Source organism: Artemia sp. Qi Xiang Cuo, chromosome 16 (assembly GCF_049724085.1).
Source record: "Artemia sp. Qi Xiang Cuo chromosome 16, ASM4972408v1, whole genome shotgun sequence".
NCBI lineage: Eukaryota > Metazoa > Arthropoda > Branchiopoda > Anostraca > Artemiidae > Artemia > Artemia sp. Qi Xiang Cuo.
The window spans coordinates 41,121,326-41,140,276 of NC_142809.1; the positions used below are offsets into that span (position 1 = coordinate 41,121,326).

An 18,951-nucleotide genomic window follows, 5' to 3' on the forward strand; every position below is an offset into this window, starting at 1 on the left:
CTTTATTATTGTTCCACCTAATTTTTAGATTTAACATCAGGTGATATTTAGTATAACATGTGGCGGTTCTACAGGGTACATCACAGAGTAAAGGCAAATTTACCACATGAAAACTAGAAATATTATGAATTCTGTAACTGGTGATCTCAGGAGCCCTTTAATTTAGACTCTAGACAAAACACGTGATTGTACTTAAGTTATAATTAATCAATAAACTTATTACCCGTAAAGTATTTAGTTGTTAGTTATTTCACCATTAACTAATTATTAACTATTACTAATTAACTAAATAATCATCCTATGATGATATAAATTAACTTAATAATTTTAGAGAAACTCACTGGATGTCAATGGATAACAAACTGGTTAGGATAAAGACCATATTTTCAAGCTTAGATTAGTAATTGAAAAGTATCTGAATTATCAGATACTTTAGTGTCAAATTTTATACATTATGAACAGGTATATGACTCAGCTGATAGAAAATCTTTTAATCTCGTAAAGCTGTCGTAGATGCTCACAAGAATGATGATTTGGGCAAAACCTTGGAGTAAAAGTAAACATTTTTAGATGATTTAGATGAGCAGATGGCTAAAGAAGAAAATATTATTTAAGTAAACGCTTGAGTTACATATTTTGATGATATGAGCAAATTTACGTAGGCTCTGAGTATCCAAGGAACAGAAATATGTTTGAAAATCAATGGTAAGACAACTCAGAAGCTTAGATAAATGAGGATGAAGAAGCAACTTTAAGTAATAATATATATGACCAAACGGATAGGTTCATACCTTGGCAGAATTATCAGTAAGAAAAATGGGTGCACTGAAGATATAAAAAGTTGAAAAGGCTCATGGTATTAATGTGAAGTTGTAAAAAGTTTGGAAGAATGTGAAGAAAACTCTTATTTTCGGTGGGTAGTCAATGGAGGGTGGCAGCCTGTCATTTTCATTTTCCGTGATTTTTCCCTCTTTCTTCTTGCATTCCATGCCAAAGAGCCTTGGGGGTATAATAATCTTGTATGTATATATGTGCTACGTGTTTGAAAACGTTTATATTTCACCTGCATAAATATGATCTTACCTGATATTACCTGATCTTACCATATTACATGATTACATGATCTTACCATATTTATCACCTGATAAATATGGTATAATATGAAAGAAGATTCAGATAGCTAGGGCACGATTTGGAAAGAAAGACCTCCTCAAATATGGAGGGAGAAAGGAACAAGAAAGTGAGTAAAAAACTTGGAATTTAATGGGAGAGTGGAACTCTGTATAGCATGGAGTGGGGGAGGCAGGAGCCTTATTTACGCTGTGATGAGTTGTTAGCAGTAGTAAAACCGGATCTTCCTATAATATAACAATAAAATATATCAATCCAATATAATATAACAAGTACCAATTCTGTTAATTGATAAGGGACCCCTTCAATGTTAAATTTTGTACTAATTAAGCTTCATTAATTAAAATTAAATGACACCATAAAGCCTAACACTTACTTGCAAATCAGCTGTCTTTCTTTCCATTCGGTTCAAAGGACAGTCAACCTCAGCAATTTTACCAATAACTCTCTCATAGAATTTGCTTGGTAGTGCAGCCACATTTTTCAATGCACTTATTTTACCGGATTCTGAAAGTCGCCCAAATTCGTCCTGAATCTCGTGAATTGCAATTTTATTTCTTTGAACACCTTCTTCTAATACAGAGAGTCGTTTGTCTATATCGTAGATAAAATCCAGAAAAAAAAAAATCAAAATCATGGAGGAATATATAAAACTTAAATGACACATTTGCTTGATGTTTCTTATTTATAAATTTGAAGTTGAGATATTTGAATGAGATGGGATAGAGAACCGGCGTTAACCAGCGTGATGACCTTCACTAACTTGGTGCTACAGTCATTATGTAGGGATAGCAACCAAGGGCGGATCCAGGATTTTTTTCGGGGGGGGGGGGGGTTACTAGTTTTTGACTTTTTTCGGGGGGGGGGTTACTAATTTTTGACTCAGTTTTCGACTAATTTTACTGATTTTTACCTAGGTTTTACTAATTTTCGACTTATTTTCGACTCGGTCAAAAATTTCGGGGGGGGAGGGTTCAAACCGGGTAACCCCCCTGGATACGGCCTTGATAGCAACAGTATATTGCATGTTCAAGTGGAGGTAAAGTACTATCAGAATCAATAAAGACCCCTGCCCCTAGATCTGGTTTTCCTATTGACCATTTAGGGACTTCTCCATTTTTTCATCCTTTAGGCTACGCAATAATGACCACTCATTCACCTCATTGGATTTATTAGTGACTTATTCAACTAGAGGTGCAAACACCTTTGAATATTTAAAAAAAAAGCCTGGGGTTTTAACCTCGATTGGTCTTTAAGAAATGTAAAATGCATGATACAAAATTAGATTGATATATATTCTCTCCAGACCAACTCACAAAAAGGAAAAAAAATCCATGCTGTTTGAATTTTTAAGCAGCTACGAAAACACTTTTGCAAACTTTTGTCTCTATTTGTTTTTTCTTTTTCAGCTGCTTATTACGCAAGCTTTATTTTAAGTTATGTTTGTCATTTACTGGTTATAGTGGTTATTAATAGACCGATTATCTAAAAAAAAAAAAAAATTTTAGTTCTCGCCGCCTGGCAATGGCAAAATTACTGATATAAACAGCGTAAGATAACTTATATAATGAAGACTGACAACAATTTTATCTACCAACTGCTAGATGAACTTCTTATTTGTTGTTTATTTTACAAGCTTATTCAATTTGGCTTACAAGCAGCTTTATATATTATGTGTAACATATGATATGTAATATATAATACCGTATGTAACAATAATGTATAATAATAACAATATGTTTGAACACACTCTACATACAAAAATGCACTTGGGGAGTCTGGAGAAAGCGACCTACATAATAAAAACACTTACCATCGCAAACACTTAAAAAAATACACTAACAATGACTCACAAACGATTAATACAGCCCAATGGAAAATCTATGACTGATTCAGATATAATATGTAATATGTGTGTAACATATAAGTATAACATATTATGTGTAACAGACCCTATTTGCTTTTTGAGCAAGCCTGTTTAGTTGCATTTACATTATACACATACTTCATTGTCAGATCATCTTCAACTAATGTATGAAGATCATGACATCCCCTGGATTGATCTGAAAGATAGTTCAACAATTCCGACCTAAAAATCGGAACTTATTCCTCCCACACTAAAAGGGGATTGGTTCTGACAGAAAGTTTTCTCCCAGAACCAATTCCCTTGCAGTTCATCCTCCTAAAATTTTGATTCCTTAGCAAAAAATGACTTAAGGCAAAGCTATACCTACATTTATAAGTCGCACTAGGCACACAATGAAACTAAAAGTTTGATTTTAGATATTTATATTTGTTTCCAGGTAGGTACGGGTCGTTGTTTTACATCCTCACCCTAACTCCAATTCAACAGTTTCAGCAAAAAAAAATAAACTTTTTGGCGTCCACCCGCCCCCGCCCCCAACCACACCCATATTATCCTCATAAACAATTTTCTTATAGTCTGTTTCTTCTTAAATTTTCGCCGCGTAGACCTATACTGGCACCATCTATTCTTTTCATCTATAAGTTTCTTCTGAGGTTTTACAGCTTTGGAGGTACGGAAAAACTTCTTAGAAATATATAGAATACAGTTTGATCAAAACAATCGGCGTAATTCTTGACTATGCCAGGCAAATCCAATACTATGTAATTAGATTAATGGAAAAAAACAATAGTTTCTGGGGCCAAATTCTTAGTACAGAAAATGACAAATTCTAGAACCAAACTCAACATTCTTATAAACTAACGTTTGTTTTGTAATATTTACATTTCTGCAAATGACCACGTTTTAAAAGGGATATTGTTTCTAGCTCACAAAGTTAGGTTCTAAGTTCTGAAAAAAAAAAACTACTTACAACATCAAGGGGTTCTGATGGTTTTCTTGATAAGCCGTCAAATAAATACCAATATGTGAGAAGAAAACAGCCAATGATCACAGAATATATTAGCATATTTGCTTTTATTCTGAGCATTTTCAAGCTGAAATAGAAAATGAAACTGAGAAATAATAAAGCTAATCATATCCTCTTGTTAATAGTTTATACATTTGCTAAGCTTAGTAGGATAACAAAAATCATATAGCTCTGTGTGTGTTTTTTCATGTGAAGTTTTATTTGGTCTCTTAGTTGGTACAGCCTATAGAGGAATTTATTGTATTGTTTTAGCTGCACAGGCTCCCTAGAGATCCACAACTAGACATTTTTCCATGTTTTTTTTCCTCGTTGTTTTTTTTTCTAATAAATTAATTCTCTCTCTAAAAAATTAAAAAAAAAAAAAAAATTCAAATTTCATAATCAAGACAGATAGTTTTCAATTAGAATAATGCAATAAAATAATAGGTGTACCGAGCACCAGCACTTTGGAGGGGGGTAAGACTGCCCTGGATAGAGGAACCAAGAAAGAGAAATAAGAGCTGCATATCTTACGCGTACATTTGCTAGCCTTCTCCTGAGAAAACTAATTTAAAAATTGAAGTTTCTAACTTAAGGGGGGTCCTTGTGATCCCTACCTACAAAAAGCACAGAAAGTTAAGGGCATACCTACATACACGGGAGGGGTAGGAAAAAAGGTGGTTTTAAGTGAGAAATTGAAATAGACTTTTTAGAAAGAATTGAACCTAAGTCTAAAGTACAAATGTAACTTCACTTGTAGACTTATTTTAATCTTACCCCTTCTCATTATTTGGATTAGTAGTCCTTCTCCGTCACAGTACCCAAAAAAGGGCTTTGAAAGCAATTACTTTAAGATTAAAACAAAATCAAATCTAAAATAGAATACAAATGTATATAGTATTTAATAAATTACTCATTTAGGAAAATAAGTCAAGTGGGAAATGTCAAGGTAAAAGTTCTTCCCACTTTCGGGCTTTAGTCAGCGCGCCTTGCAAGAGAAAAGATGGGTAGAGCCGGGTTTAATTAGTTACGGCTCCAAAGGCAATAGAGTCGACAAATTATTGAAACAAAACCAAATTTCAGCATAAATACCTGCACTCCACATTGAAAAACAGGAAATTTTAGAGATTGGAATTCCAGAAATTTAGAATTATTAAACAGTCAACCTAGGGCACTCAAGAGAAGCTAGCAGAAGTTATTAGTTAAATTTGGAATCTCAGCATCAAAAAAAAACTAAATTCATTAAATTTTTTAAGATTTGCCTGATTTTGCAATCACAAATCAGCCAAAAAGATTTTGACTGAATTCTGCCAAATTCAGCTTTTGGCATTGATTTTGTGCAAGAAATTTCCTTTAAAACTAGATCATAATAAGCCTATCCAATCCTAGCATGTTGCAATGATCTTAAGTTGTTTTTTTTTTTCCCTAAAATATGTAAAAAAGTCAAATTATTGCAAAAACATTCAGAAAAGTATTTTCTTTTGTGTTAATTAATTCAAAAAAAAACTTTCCTAAAAATAATATTATAAGAAAAGTAAAAAGTTATGTCAAAACTGAAAGCAAGAAAAAATAAAAGCCTATACTATTTGAAACTAAAAAAAACAGAAATTACTATTAAAGAATAAATAGCACCCTAAAGAAACAGTAATCAAAACAAAGAATCGTATCAAACATAAAGATAGTGGATACTGCCATAGATTATCAAATAAATCCCTAAAGAGAGTATAAATTCAAAAAGATACTAAAGTTTAACTTAAAAAGGACAGAAATCACTCAAAACAGTAGTGTAGCTAATGTGATCCCTTCCCTCTCATCCGTAATCGTATCAAACATAGAGATAGTGAATAATATCAAATAAATCCCTAAAGCAAGTATAACTTCAAATAGATACTAAAGTCAAACTAAAAAAGGACAGCAATCACTCAAAACAGTAGTGTAGCTAATGTGATCCCTTCCCTCTCATCCGTAATCGTATCAAACATAGAGATAGTGAATAATATCAAATAAATCCCTAAAGCAAGTATAACTTCAAATAGATACTAAAGTCAAACTAAAAAAGGACAGCAATTACTAAAAACAGTTGTGTAGCTAATGCAATCCTCCTCCTCTCCTCCTCCCCTCCTCATCCGTAAACGCTCTAAAGATTATTGAGTCATTCGCCTTTTACTGGAAACTTTTGTATTTAAACAGTGTGGTCTAAATTTCCAAAACCCCGAGGAAAAATAAAATATAAAAAATAGCTTATTAATCAAGATGGCTGATAACCACTATTGTAAATAAACTGAACGTTAGATACATAATGATATTGATTCCTGGAAATCTCAGCAATTCAAAATTCAACATTTTATTGAACAAAATGTTTAACTTTCCCTTGTTATAACTATAAAAGGTTAAAACGTGCTTATTTTTCTATAAAGTGTTAAATGACGCAATAACAAAGAGAAGGCTTACAGATAAGGTATGGAGGGTAGCACTTAAACTGCTGTTAGTAGTAAATTCTGTTTGTTTAAGTTTGACTTGGATATTTATTTGAATTCCTACTCATTTTACGATTTATTTCTTCATCTATATCAGTATCCATTATCTCTATCTTTGACGTGATTATTCATTTTAATTTCTGCTCGTTTGGGGTTTCGGATATTCTATAATAATAATTTCTGGTCGTTTTAAGTTTAAATTATAATAGGACTTTATTATAATTCAATCTTGATGCATAAAACGTCGTCTGATTGAGTTTAACGCTCCCTTTAATGTTCTATTAAAATTTCAGCTTAATACATTTATCGTTCTGAGATACTGTAGATACGCCAATTCGACAACCTGAATGTACATAGTTTCATTTGATTTGGTTCAACTTTCTCCTAAATATTGCCCGAAAAGATTCAACTCAAAATGCTTAGCTATCCCTGAGATATTGAAGACACACTATTTCGGCAACCTGAATGCATATAGTGTATTTTGATTTAGTTCATTACTCTCCTCGGCATTAAAATAGAGTTTTAATTTAATACCCTTTACTGTTCATAAGACATTGTAGATACGGTATATTGGCAATCTGGAAGCACTTAGTGTCTTTTGATGTATTTCAACATCCCCTCAATATTTTCTGAAAGTTTCAACTTACTGCGCTTAGTTGTTCCTGAGATATTAGACATATAACTCTTTTGAAAATAGTATATTTTGGTTGAGCTTAACCCCCCCCCCCCTCAACACTCCCTAAAAGTTTCTAATTAATACCCATAGCCGTTCCTGAGATATTAAAGATATGTCTTTTTGACAACCTGGGTGCATCTAATATCTTCTGATTCAGTTCCATACCCCACTCAGCATTCCCTGAGTTTTTCGTAGTAGTAGTCACAAGCAGTACCGTAGTAGCACTCAATAGTAGCATTATTAGTCGAGAGCAGTAGTGGTAGTTGCAAATTAGTAGTCACGAAGTTATAGTAGTAGTAGTCACAAGTAATAGTAGTAGTTGCAAGCAGCAGTAACCTAATAGTTACAAATTCTAGTGGTAGTCACAAGTAATAACACTAGTCACAAGTAGCCTAGTGGTAGTAGTCGCAGAAGTAGTGTGTTGCCTCTGATACATTGGTGATAATCAGTTTAGTCGTACCAGTCTACTGCCATTTACCTCCTACCAACCATGGCTTCCATGCACATCCATTCTTTTCAAATGTATAGAATTTCAACTGGCTACATAAAATTTCAGTTTAAATAATTTGTTTATTTTTCAGTCAATTTCAAATAACATTCTACGTGTGTCTGTGTAGGCGTGGCAACACCATAGGCCTACTTACTTGTGTTAATTTCGCAGATTATAAGTTTGACGTTCTTTTTTAGTGTTCTTTCTGTTCATTGTCCCTTTCATAGGGATTTTTGTTTATTTTTAATTCTACTTCTCATATGAATGGATTATTCCTTCTCTTAAGTTTAACATCACTCTGTACTTTTTGTTGAAAACTTTGTTCTATTAACATAATTAAAAACTGTTTTAAACAATCTTTTTAGATCTCTTTTGCCAATCCTTATCTCTTTTGTTCCTTAAAAACAAAACACGAGCTGGCTGTTTCCTTTTTAATTAGTATTCTTTTAATATTCTGCAACAACGGATTTGACACATGAGGAAAAATCAGCAAAAATAGAAACAGACACATTTGTGAACATTCTTCTTGAAAAAATGCAAAAATTTTGTAAATATGGTGATGCTTGCAAAGATGGGCTGGAAAACTTTTACAGGGTGTTCAAAGAGCTGAATTTGATTATCTAAGTTTAAGATCAAGCCACCTTTGGGGTGTTTTAATCCTTTTCTAAAATTGTGTAATTTCCCTATTCAAATAACTTTTGATAGACTTAAGCTTAAATGTAATAAATTTTACATAATTAGAATCCCCATAAAGAGATGATTTCTTATGACTTAATAAAATAATAAACTCACAAAATAAGTCTTTTATACAGCTGTATTAAGCCAAAGATGAGCAGAAACAAAGTCAAGCAATAATTCAAAGATAAACAAACAAAATTATTAACAATAAATAACAAGACCTCATTTAAACAGAAATTACAATGAATAATGAAGTCTGACCTAATATAAACAGGAATTGGAACAATCAGGAGAAGGGACTAAAGCCCCTAAGCCTTCTAAAGACCAGAGCGTAATGTGTGCTTTGTTACGTGTGAAACATATAGCTTGCATAAGTTAAAGTCTTTGTCCCACGCCGTCCCTGTTATTCTGACTTTTGATTATTTTGAACAAAATGATTAGGTCAAAATTCTATTCAAATGTCTTTTGAGGTTGTACAAAGCAGGGGGGCAGGAAGAAAAGAGACCCTTAAAAATAGCATTAGAACCTTCAATTTCCAATTGAATGAGCCCCCTCTAAAGTTTCAGCATTAACTCCTTCCAGAAGAAGTGGCCAAGTGAGAAAAAATAATACATTGAAGCCGTATTGCTCTTTACTTAAGCATCGGTTTTGTGCTACTTATGAGACATTGTTGCTAAAAAAATAATTGATTCTGGTTACTATTGACTTTGCAAGCTCTTTCCTATAACCTGTTTGAGCTAAAAAAGAAGGTACCTTAAGTCCCCAAATCCAGGATATTTAGGCTAGTCTCAGCTATTTTTGAAAGTGCTATTATTTGAAGCTTGAATGTAGCCAAGGCTTCAAAGTCCCACTTTTGTACTTTGAACATTAATGACCAAATCAGTATTTAACTGAATTAGTAGCACATTAAAATAAATTAGTTCTTTGCTAATTATTTTGAATAACAAGGAATAAGAATCGTTTAATAGCTACATTGTACCATGAGTAAGATGTGATGTATTTGAAATACCAAAATAAAGTTCCTTTCTAAAGATAATTCCGATTCCTTATAATTAAGCTAAATCTAGTCGCAAAAATGAAAAGTCCTTAATCAGCAAAAAGAGAAATTGCATTTCTAGCTTCAGTCAGACAACGGCGCTAGTCGTTCGAATTTTGCTAAGATAATTGTAGCAAAAAAAAATACACTGTATGAAATTTCCAAGGAAGTTTAAAAAACGAAAAACTGTGTGAACTCCTGAATCATCTGAAATATTTTTAAGATACTATTGAACGAGGATTCGCGTCCTGGGGGCACGTGAGCCATTGTCAGGAAGTCCATATAGTGCATCACAATAGAACTAGGGGTGTGAGCGTGATCAATGTGTTTTTTTAATTTTAACACGATTACAGACTTAAGACGGTGCGTACCGTAGATAATCTCGGTCACGATTGTTGTCATTGAAGTGACCCGTTGCTGTACAACTAAGCATGTAAGTTAAATAAATCTATTGTCTTTTTATATGTGTTTGTTTCTCTTATATGTCTGAGTCTAGTCCGATACTAGGTAATTAGTTCGCCAGTCTCCAAGGTAAACGCTCCCAAAGGAATCTGATCTCCAGATAGCTCAAGAAAGAAGAAGCCACATTGGTATGTCTACATATTCAATTTTCTCTCATTAATTGAGAGCGGCGCTAGCCTAGTTGACACAATCTCCAGCGCTATAGGCGGCGCTACAGGAGAAATCTCTATCGCCACGAGCAAATCTTTCCTATTAACACAAATGAGTCTTCAATGGTACAAATGGCACGTGTCGGAAATTGGAGGAAAACTGCGAACTAGTTAGACCGTTTAAAATTTGTAATTCAAATTTAATTTTTGGAAAGATACAGACATATAAGAAAATTGATTAGGCCTATAACCGCTAGGCTACGATAGGAAACCCCTTATATCTCATAGGAGATAATAGCCTACCCCAAAATAGGTTAAGTAAAATTTTAAATTGATATAAACGCAAAAAAAAACATGGACAATCTTAATGAATTACTAATAGTGCAAAAGTTGGTCGCAAAAAATATAGAGATTGCAAAATCTATCCCGGAATACAATGGTCAATCAGATATTGACGAATTTAATATCCAATTGACCCAGTTTGTACAATTAACAAAAACAGACGTTGGAGCGTTAAAAGACATGCTGCTTCTAAGATTAAGAGGCCAGGCCTTAACCTTTCTAAAACAGGTCGAGCATACCATAGGGAATAACGCCAACTTGCCAATAAATACGGTTGATGACTTATTAAAAGCATTCAAAGAGAGATTTATAGAAACCAGTTCAATAAATAAATTAAAACATGGAGTAGTGAACTTTGATTTTTCACAAAATATAAGGGAATATCTTGATAACATACGCATTTCTGTAGAAGCAAAATACGGAAGTGGTTCTGGGCAACTGTATGAAAAAGTCATACTAAATACCTTTTTGCAAGGGCTACCCCCAAAACCATATAGAGTATTAATATCTAAGAATATTCAGACGTTGGATCTTGCAGTCCAAGAGATAGAGTGACTAATTGAAGTTTATAAATTGGTTGATAATCATAATAATGAAAAAATAAGCAGCAGCGGCGAACCACCCGAGAACATAATTGAAAAGGGCTATAAGGCGGAAACAAAGGTATTTCCAAGGGAAAACGCCCATGTGAAAAACAAACAAAAAACGCACTAACCAAATCGGCCAACAAACATCCAATTTCAGCCCATTACCCCGCCGCTACTGCTATGCTAAAACTGCAATCGTGTGGGCCACATAGCAATAGAGTGCCACCAATCCCATACCAAGAAATGCTGTCGGTAATACGCAAAATTACGGTAACCATTTGTTCAGAAGAACAAATTTTTGCACCGGTCGTGCAATAGACTATAATAAGGGGGGATTGCGCCAATCAGTACCTTATAATGCGTACCAAACAAATCTGTATAGCCCTTTCCCCAACAGGCAAATTAATTACAGGCCTGAAAACCCAAATACTCGCCAAGGCCAATATAAGGCGAGAATGCAATATAAAAATCATGAAAATTTGCCGATGATAAATTAAAATTTTACAAGCCAACAGCACTGGAAAACAGCGCCAGCAAACGACACTGACACGAGACATCCACGTTACCACAAGTCGATATGGCGAAGACGGATAGACGTAAATCTTTTAAACGTGCCTACAGGGCCTAGTACGTCTGAATACGTATAACAGGCACCGAGACAAGTAATATATTCTCAGGAGAACGCTTCTGGCCCCTCAGAAACATACATTGGACCCAGAGGGTGCCAGGGATATTTAATAGGTCCAAAACAATACTAGTGCCTTCTTGTAGTGATATTATTAATAAGTTACCTATATTTAATGATTTTTGTGTAGAAAACGTTTACTTTACGGCCTTAGTTGACAGTGGAGCTACTATAAATATCATAAACTCTTGCGTATTTAATATGTTGCCTCTGCACATTAGGCGACAAAAAAACCCCAATAATCCCAATTTAACAAGTATTACAGGCCATAAATTAAATGCAAAAAGGTCAATTTGCCTAAACATAAAAAGAGACAGTAGAACATTCATGACAAATTTTATTATATGTGATAATCTCCCATATGAAGCTATTATAGGGACAAATTTTCTAATGTCTAATAGAATATTATTAGACGTAGCCAATGACAAACTGGTATACCCAGCTAAGGTGTAGGAAAAAATTTCAAACTTAAGAAATCGTGACCTAGGTTACAAAGACAACATACCAGTAAACAAAATTTCTAGTGGTATAATGTCGAAGTATTTTGAGCATCATGTCTCGCAAAGACAGAGCATAATTGGAAATTTGTCCAATTATCCTGAGAGATATAGCAGAAATGAAGTAAATTTAAATAATAACAACATTGAATCTGCGAAAATAAAAATAGGAGATATGCGACAATACAGATCAAATGAAATTAAGAAAATAGTGGAATTGTGGAAAAACATAGTAAAACCTAACGTGAAGCCACAAGATGCCGCAATGGCGCAGCATCGCGCCACTATGAATCTAATAAACAATGATAATAAAGAGAGATATTGCAGATTTGCGATAAGGGAAACACAAATCTCTCCCTAAACGATGCAAAAAGTCCCAATACTACAAATGGTCGAGCCAAAAATTAGCATATTAGAAAAGTTGTTTGCGACACCGGCTGAAATACCCGAAAATCTGTTATGCGAGGACCAGATTATATCATATGACAAAAGTAAAGGTTTTATTTGGGTATCCAATAACCAGGAAAACGATACAATTAAAATTAAAAAGGGGACTTGTTTAGTCCAAATCGAGGTTTTAACGGAAAATGATTTAAATACATGGGAAAATTCTAAACGAAACCTAGTTAACGGTATTAAAACTTCAAATAACGAATATCCTTTGACTAAATCGCAATTTTTAAACAAATTTAAAATGGATCATATTACGTATATGGAACTTAATCAAAAATTATGCTAGTTATTATGTAATTTTAAGGATTTATTTTCTGAATCTGAAGATTATATCGGGCTTATTCAATTTTATAAGAATTAAATTTTAATGACTGGTAATCCTGTAGCAAAACAGCCATACCGTGTGCCATATAAGCACAAAGAGTGGTTAAAAAATGAAATCCATGAATTAGAAAAAAACGAAATTATACGCCCAAGTATAAGTCCGTATAGTGCACCAGTAATCTTAGTACCAAAAAAGAATAGAGATCTTAGACTCGTAGTAGATTATAGGGCTCTCAACAAACAAGTAGTTAGCGATAAATTTCCTCTACCAAGAATAGACGAAATTCTTGACTCAATTTCAAGCAAAAACACAATGTTTACTTCTTTGGATCTTACCCAAGGCTACCACCAAGTGAAAATAGCTGAAAAGGATGTCCATAAAACTACATTTACAGCATCCGAATATGGATCTTATGAATACTTAAGGGTACCATTTGGTCTTAAAACAAGTTCAAGCGCGTTATGTAGACCCCTATTGCACCTGTTGAGAGGATTAAGGAATATAATTCATTTTGTTGATGATATTATATGCGTGGGTGAAAACACTGAGCAACACTTGGCAACTTTAGCTGAGGTGTTCGAGAAGTTCAGGCAAGGAAATTTAAAATGCCGGCCTGAGAAAGTAAATTTATTTCAATCCAAAATTAAATTTATAGGAGTAGTAGTAACCCAGGGAGAGATATCCCCAGACCCTGATAAAATAAAATGTGTTGAAAACCTCAAGCCCCCCAGAACTATGAAAGAATTAAGGGAATTTTAGGACTTACTGGCTACTTTAGAAAATTTTTACGCAATTATTCCCAAATTGCGAAACCCCTCACGGAATTAACCAAAGGAAACTCCCATAATGTTACCTGGTCCCAGGAAGCTCAAACGTCCCTAGAACAACTCAAACAGGTGCTCACTTCTGAACCAATTTTATCACTCCCTGATTTCGAAAACGGAAAATTCATCGTTACCACTGATGCTAGCTCAAAGGGGATAGGTGCTATCCTTTCGCAAACAATCCCAGTAGAAAACCCTAACCCTCTACAGGGAACACCTTAACAAATAGAAAAAGTTATATTCTATTCAAGTAAAACTTTATCGAAGGGCGAAAACAGCTATTCCACCACAAACTTAGAATTACTATCTATTATCTACCACTTGGACAAATTTAGGCATTATTTAATTGGTAGAAAATCTATATTACGATCAGGCCATAAAAGCTTGCAGTACTTGTTCACACTTAAAAATCCCACGGGCATTCTAGCTAGATGGATTATGAAAATCCAAGACCTATATTATAAATTTGAACATTTAAAGGGAAAACAAAACGCAGCTTGCGACTGTTTGAGTAGATATCCAGAAAATGGTCCGTCGGAAAATGAAGAAAATGAAGTTAATGCTTTCAATGCTAAAAGCAAACATGGATGTAAGAAAAACAAAGTCAAAGACGCAGTAAAAGAAAATAAGATTAACTATTGTCCCTTGTCTTTAGAAAATATAAAAAGAAATCAAAAAAAGGACGAAATACGTGTAGCACTAATTGATTATTTTTTGAATGATAAGGCGTTACCGGATAAATTCAAAACTATTAGAAAAGAGATAGATAATTTCTACTATGATCTGCATGAACAAATACTTTGTAGAATTATGACTGCTGAGACAAATAGAAACCAAACCTCGATAATACCTATATTACCACAAAACTTGATAGGGCCTGCATTTGAATATTTTCATTCAGACACAGGTGGACATCTAGGAATTATGAGAACGTTCCATAAGTTAAAACAATACTTTTACGTACCATCGGCACTGACAAAACTTACAGACTTTGTAAATACATGTAAGGAATGTAATATAAGAACAATATCCCCAGCTGACCCAAGTCCTCCACTTGGAAGGATTCCGGTAGTAACATACCACGTTAAGGTCCGTTCAGTCGACCTGTTCGGGACACAAGGATACTTCACTGTTTCCAGCAGAAATAATATTTGTATTCTTTCGGTTATAGATCATTTTTCCGGATTTACGTTTGCAAAAGCTTTAAAAAATCAAGGTGCTTATGCCACAAGTAGGGCATTAGCAAAATTATTTGTACAATTTGGGATTCCTAATAGAATTTTTAGCGAAAACGGGATCAATTTTGTTGCAAAAGTAACAAAAAATTTATTGAGTTTCCTTAATATAAATAAATTGGTGACAGCGCCGTACCATCCACAAGCCAATGTCAAAATATAAAACACGCATAAAATATTTTCGAACGTTCTAAGTATTTATACTAAAGACAATAGGAGCGACTGGGATAAATTCTTACCTTATTTAACCAACGTAATCAACACTGCTTATACCGAAACAACCACAGACAATCATTTTTATTTAATTTTTGGTCTATATTTTAGAATCCCTTATTATTATATTATTTAATCTCGGAAATATTATCACGACTCAGAAGATTATAAACAAGAATTCATAAACAGGATGAGGAAAACTTATAAAATAGTTAGGCAAGAGTTGGAAAAATGTAAAATTAACCAAGAGCTAAGAAACCGACCCAAAGTTAAGGGGAATATAGATTTCAAAATAGGAGACTTAGTTTACCTAAAGATCGAGGCAAAAAAGTAATGAAAAAAACTTTACAACAAATATTCTGGGCCTTACAGAATAGTCAAAAAGTACGATAATGAATATACCTTTAAAATGGAGAACCCCGATAGTGGAAAAACTTACAAGGTGCATGTAAGCCGAATAAAAACAACAACATTTCCAGAGAGGTGGATGTCACATCCCTCTTCTACTCATTCGTCAGATTCGAAAAATGAGCCCCCTAGGTCAAGACTGGCAGAGCTAAAACCCTTTAATTTTAAACAAGATTATTTTGAAAATGAAAGTGATGAACAAAACTTTTAATAATTTTTGTCAATGCAAAATCTAGTTGTTCCTAAGAAGAAATTCATAAGACCAGGACTTTTTCCTAAAATTAAAACGCCAAAAAGTCCAAAAAGTTATTCATCGGCGAGCGCGGGAGATTTAGATTATACAATATCTCCAAAAACCCAATTCTTCCCCGATAGAATATCGACCCCATGTCCCCCCAAAAGATTTCCAGACGATATGGTTTCCCCTGCAACACCGATCGATAGGCACCCGTCTTTGCAGAAGTAGTATTACCGAGTCTTGGAAACCCCTGTTATCACTGTGAATAACACTCCTCCCAAAAAGCTAACCAACTCAAGTCTACAATACGCCATGGATCACATAAATTTCTCACTAAAATTGAGCCACAGTATCTTACCCGAACAGACAAACCCCCAGGATGACCAGCAAGGTCAATATCATGATATAACTGTGTCCAAGGTCAAACCTAAACACGACTGGACGTGGACTTCACGGAGGGAATCTCTATTGCAAAGAATGCCCCATCCCCCTGAAGACATGGCCTTCAAACAATGGAGGAACCCCGCAAAAACTATTGATTCCTCCCAAAGCTCTCAAGAATCTTTCAAATCTCCCGAGTTGAAAACTCAAGGCGAGGACTTAGAGAATAAACCTTCTACTTCCAGAGGAGTAGAAATTTACGATGGAATGGCAGGTGACACCTCAAAGAGGGCCACCTCTAAAAGTCCCACTCCAGATTTGTCGGAAACCAGTTCAGAAGAGTCTGATGGTGAATCAGACCAAAGAGTAGCAAAAGAAATAGGAAAATCTAGGCGGACCTCAGCAGCCGCACACGGGACAAACACGAAATTAAAAGGGCAAGAATTTTTGAAAAAACAATAAAAAAAATTTGACATTATTTCGCTAGACAAACCGAAAAATAAAAAACCACAAGAACCAGCGGATAAAATCACGACACAGTCAGGTAGAACGGTTAAAAAACCTGACAGATGGAAATATCCCTAATTAACGTAAAGACAAATTTCAAAGATAATAAATTTAACGCCATAATAAATTTAACAGTGTGCAAGTAGAGTTAACCAAGTAAGGATTTGATTAAGTTTTAGATGTCTTATTTTTGTTAGTGTTATTTCTATGCCCTTTCAAAGGATAATAGAAAGGTTGGAACAGAAAATAACCAAAGGTAGGAAGCTCGCGGTCGACTGAGAACGACAAGTGGTGTTGGACCAAGTATCGTGAGAAGCCTGGAGAGGAGTCCAAGGCTCATGATTCTTTTGTATTTTTTTTTAACTACAATAGGAATGTACATTTTTCAGTCCTTCAAGTACAAGAAATTAGTATTTTTATGACAATCAGGGCCAGTCAAAACAATACTTAAAGGTTGAATAGAAACTTCTGTGAGCTAAGTTTTCGTTTTTTGGATCAGAATGCTTTGAAAGATAAACAGAGAGTTTACTTTCTTATAGCTCCGAGGCGAAAAAAAAAAAGAAAAAAAAAAAAAAACTTTTTAATTTAATTATATTATATCAATGAAGTATGCTGTCCTACAGCTCTGTGTTAAACATTACTTACAAAGATAAACAGAGACATTAATGTCTTTAGCTCCTTGACTAAAAAATTTTTAATTTTATTAGTTTATAGCTATGACGCATACAATAACAGAGAGATCACCGTTCTATAGTTCGGTGACAAAAATGTTCTTTAATTTCAATGGTTTAACCGTGAAATATATTGTGCTCTAATTTTTGTGACAGATTTTCGCAAGTCAGTCACGTTATATCTTATATATACTGACTCAGGCCTCCTCTACTTTTATATTAAAAATCGACCCAGGTCCAAACAGAAATTGATGTCATCAAAAACAAAAAAAAAATTTTTTACTTATCGTTTAATTTCTACCAATAAGAAGACTGCAAGGTGATGACGGTGATATCTTTACTAATGTTCTTATACATGGATTAAGACAAGGCGAAATCTCCTCTCTAAAACTGGCGTAAGAGTTTTCTAAGATGTATAATCCCTACTGAAACTGCCTTCCACGTTAATATTTGAAAAAAAAAAAAAAATTTTAACTATGAAGAAAATTAATCAAAAGAAAATCAAATATGCCTAACTTGACTTAAAAATTCATAGCTAGCAAACTTAGCTAGCAAAATTCATAGCTAGCTAGCAAACATAGCTAGCATAGCATGACACTATTCATAGCTAGAGCTTGATCTGAATCGTGTTTTGGTCTATTTTTAGGTTTTTAGTGTTTAATCTTCCTTTTTACTTGCCGTGTTGTTCGTTTTTCTTGCTTAAAATATCAGTCAAATTCTTATTTAATTATTCTAATAATCAATTTCGTACTCAATTTTTTACTTTAATTATTTATTAAAATATAATTTATCAATAAGTTATTAATACAAATTTAATTATATCAATAAACTATTTAGAAACTGATAACTTAAGTTAGACTAAGGTTTATGTTTAACTTGAAAAAATTGTGCTTCATTTAGTAACAAACATTTATTTTTGTCAATTTTTTTTCCTGTTTCCCCTTTTTTTTAGTTAATGTTACATTTATTTGAGAAACATGTATATTAAATTATACAATTATGATATATTGACTACCAAAAAGATTTCATCTTGATACCTATATTTCTTCAACCCCATTATACCCGTACAAATTTCAGCCAGTTTTCAGTATATTTTGATAGAGCAAATTTGTTTTTATTATCTTAAGTAAACACTAATAAATAGGAGCTTCGGGTATTTTGAAAAGAATTTTAGTTTTTAAACTTTGAAATTCATTAGGATATACCATTATATCGGGCAGCTTTATAAAAAAAAAAAAAAAAAAAAAAACAACCAGAAAATAAGCGTATAATTATATTAAAAATTTTATATTATTGCCGATTAAAATTGTTTTAGGCATAAACATTGCTCATTAATGTGTTTATTACACGATTAATATATTTACTAATAGCAAACTATTGGTAACTATAACCAAACAACCTATGGGTACGTTTATATGTAGAATTTCACGGCGGTTTTGAAATTATATCTCAATTATAATATGTAAAATTTTAAAACCATTTAATCATTTAAGATATATGGATTGAAACCCTGTGAATGTCTAATGGCGACTAAGTAAAACCCAAAAGGAATTCCCTATTAATGTGAAGGTGTTTCTCGCTTAACGGATTCTAATAAGACTTTAATATAATAT

The 18,951-nt window shown here is 33.5% G+C and overlaps 1 protein-coding gene across 1 annotated transcript in view; it reads right to left on the bottom strand.

Annotated features, from left to right (window-relative positions):
• LOC148942908 (alpha-mannosidase 2-like) overlaps positions 1 to 18,951 on the bottom strand; it is a 322,023-nt gene that overhangs the window by 286,758 nt on the left and 16,314 nt on the right. The window contains exons 2-3 of the mRNA XM_089102392.1: positions 3,971 to 4,092; positions 1,508 to 1,746 (exon numbers count right to left, since the gene is read on the bottom strand). Of these exons, the coding sequence (XP_088958518.1) occupies positions 1,508 to 1,746; positions 3,971 to 4,085 (354 nt within the window). The 5' untranslated portion in view covers positions 4,086 to 4,092. The remainder of the gene's footprint in view (positions 1 to 1,507; positions 1,747 to 3,970; positions 4,093 to 18,951) is intronic.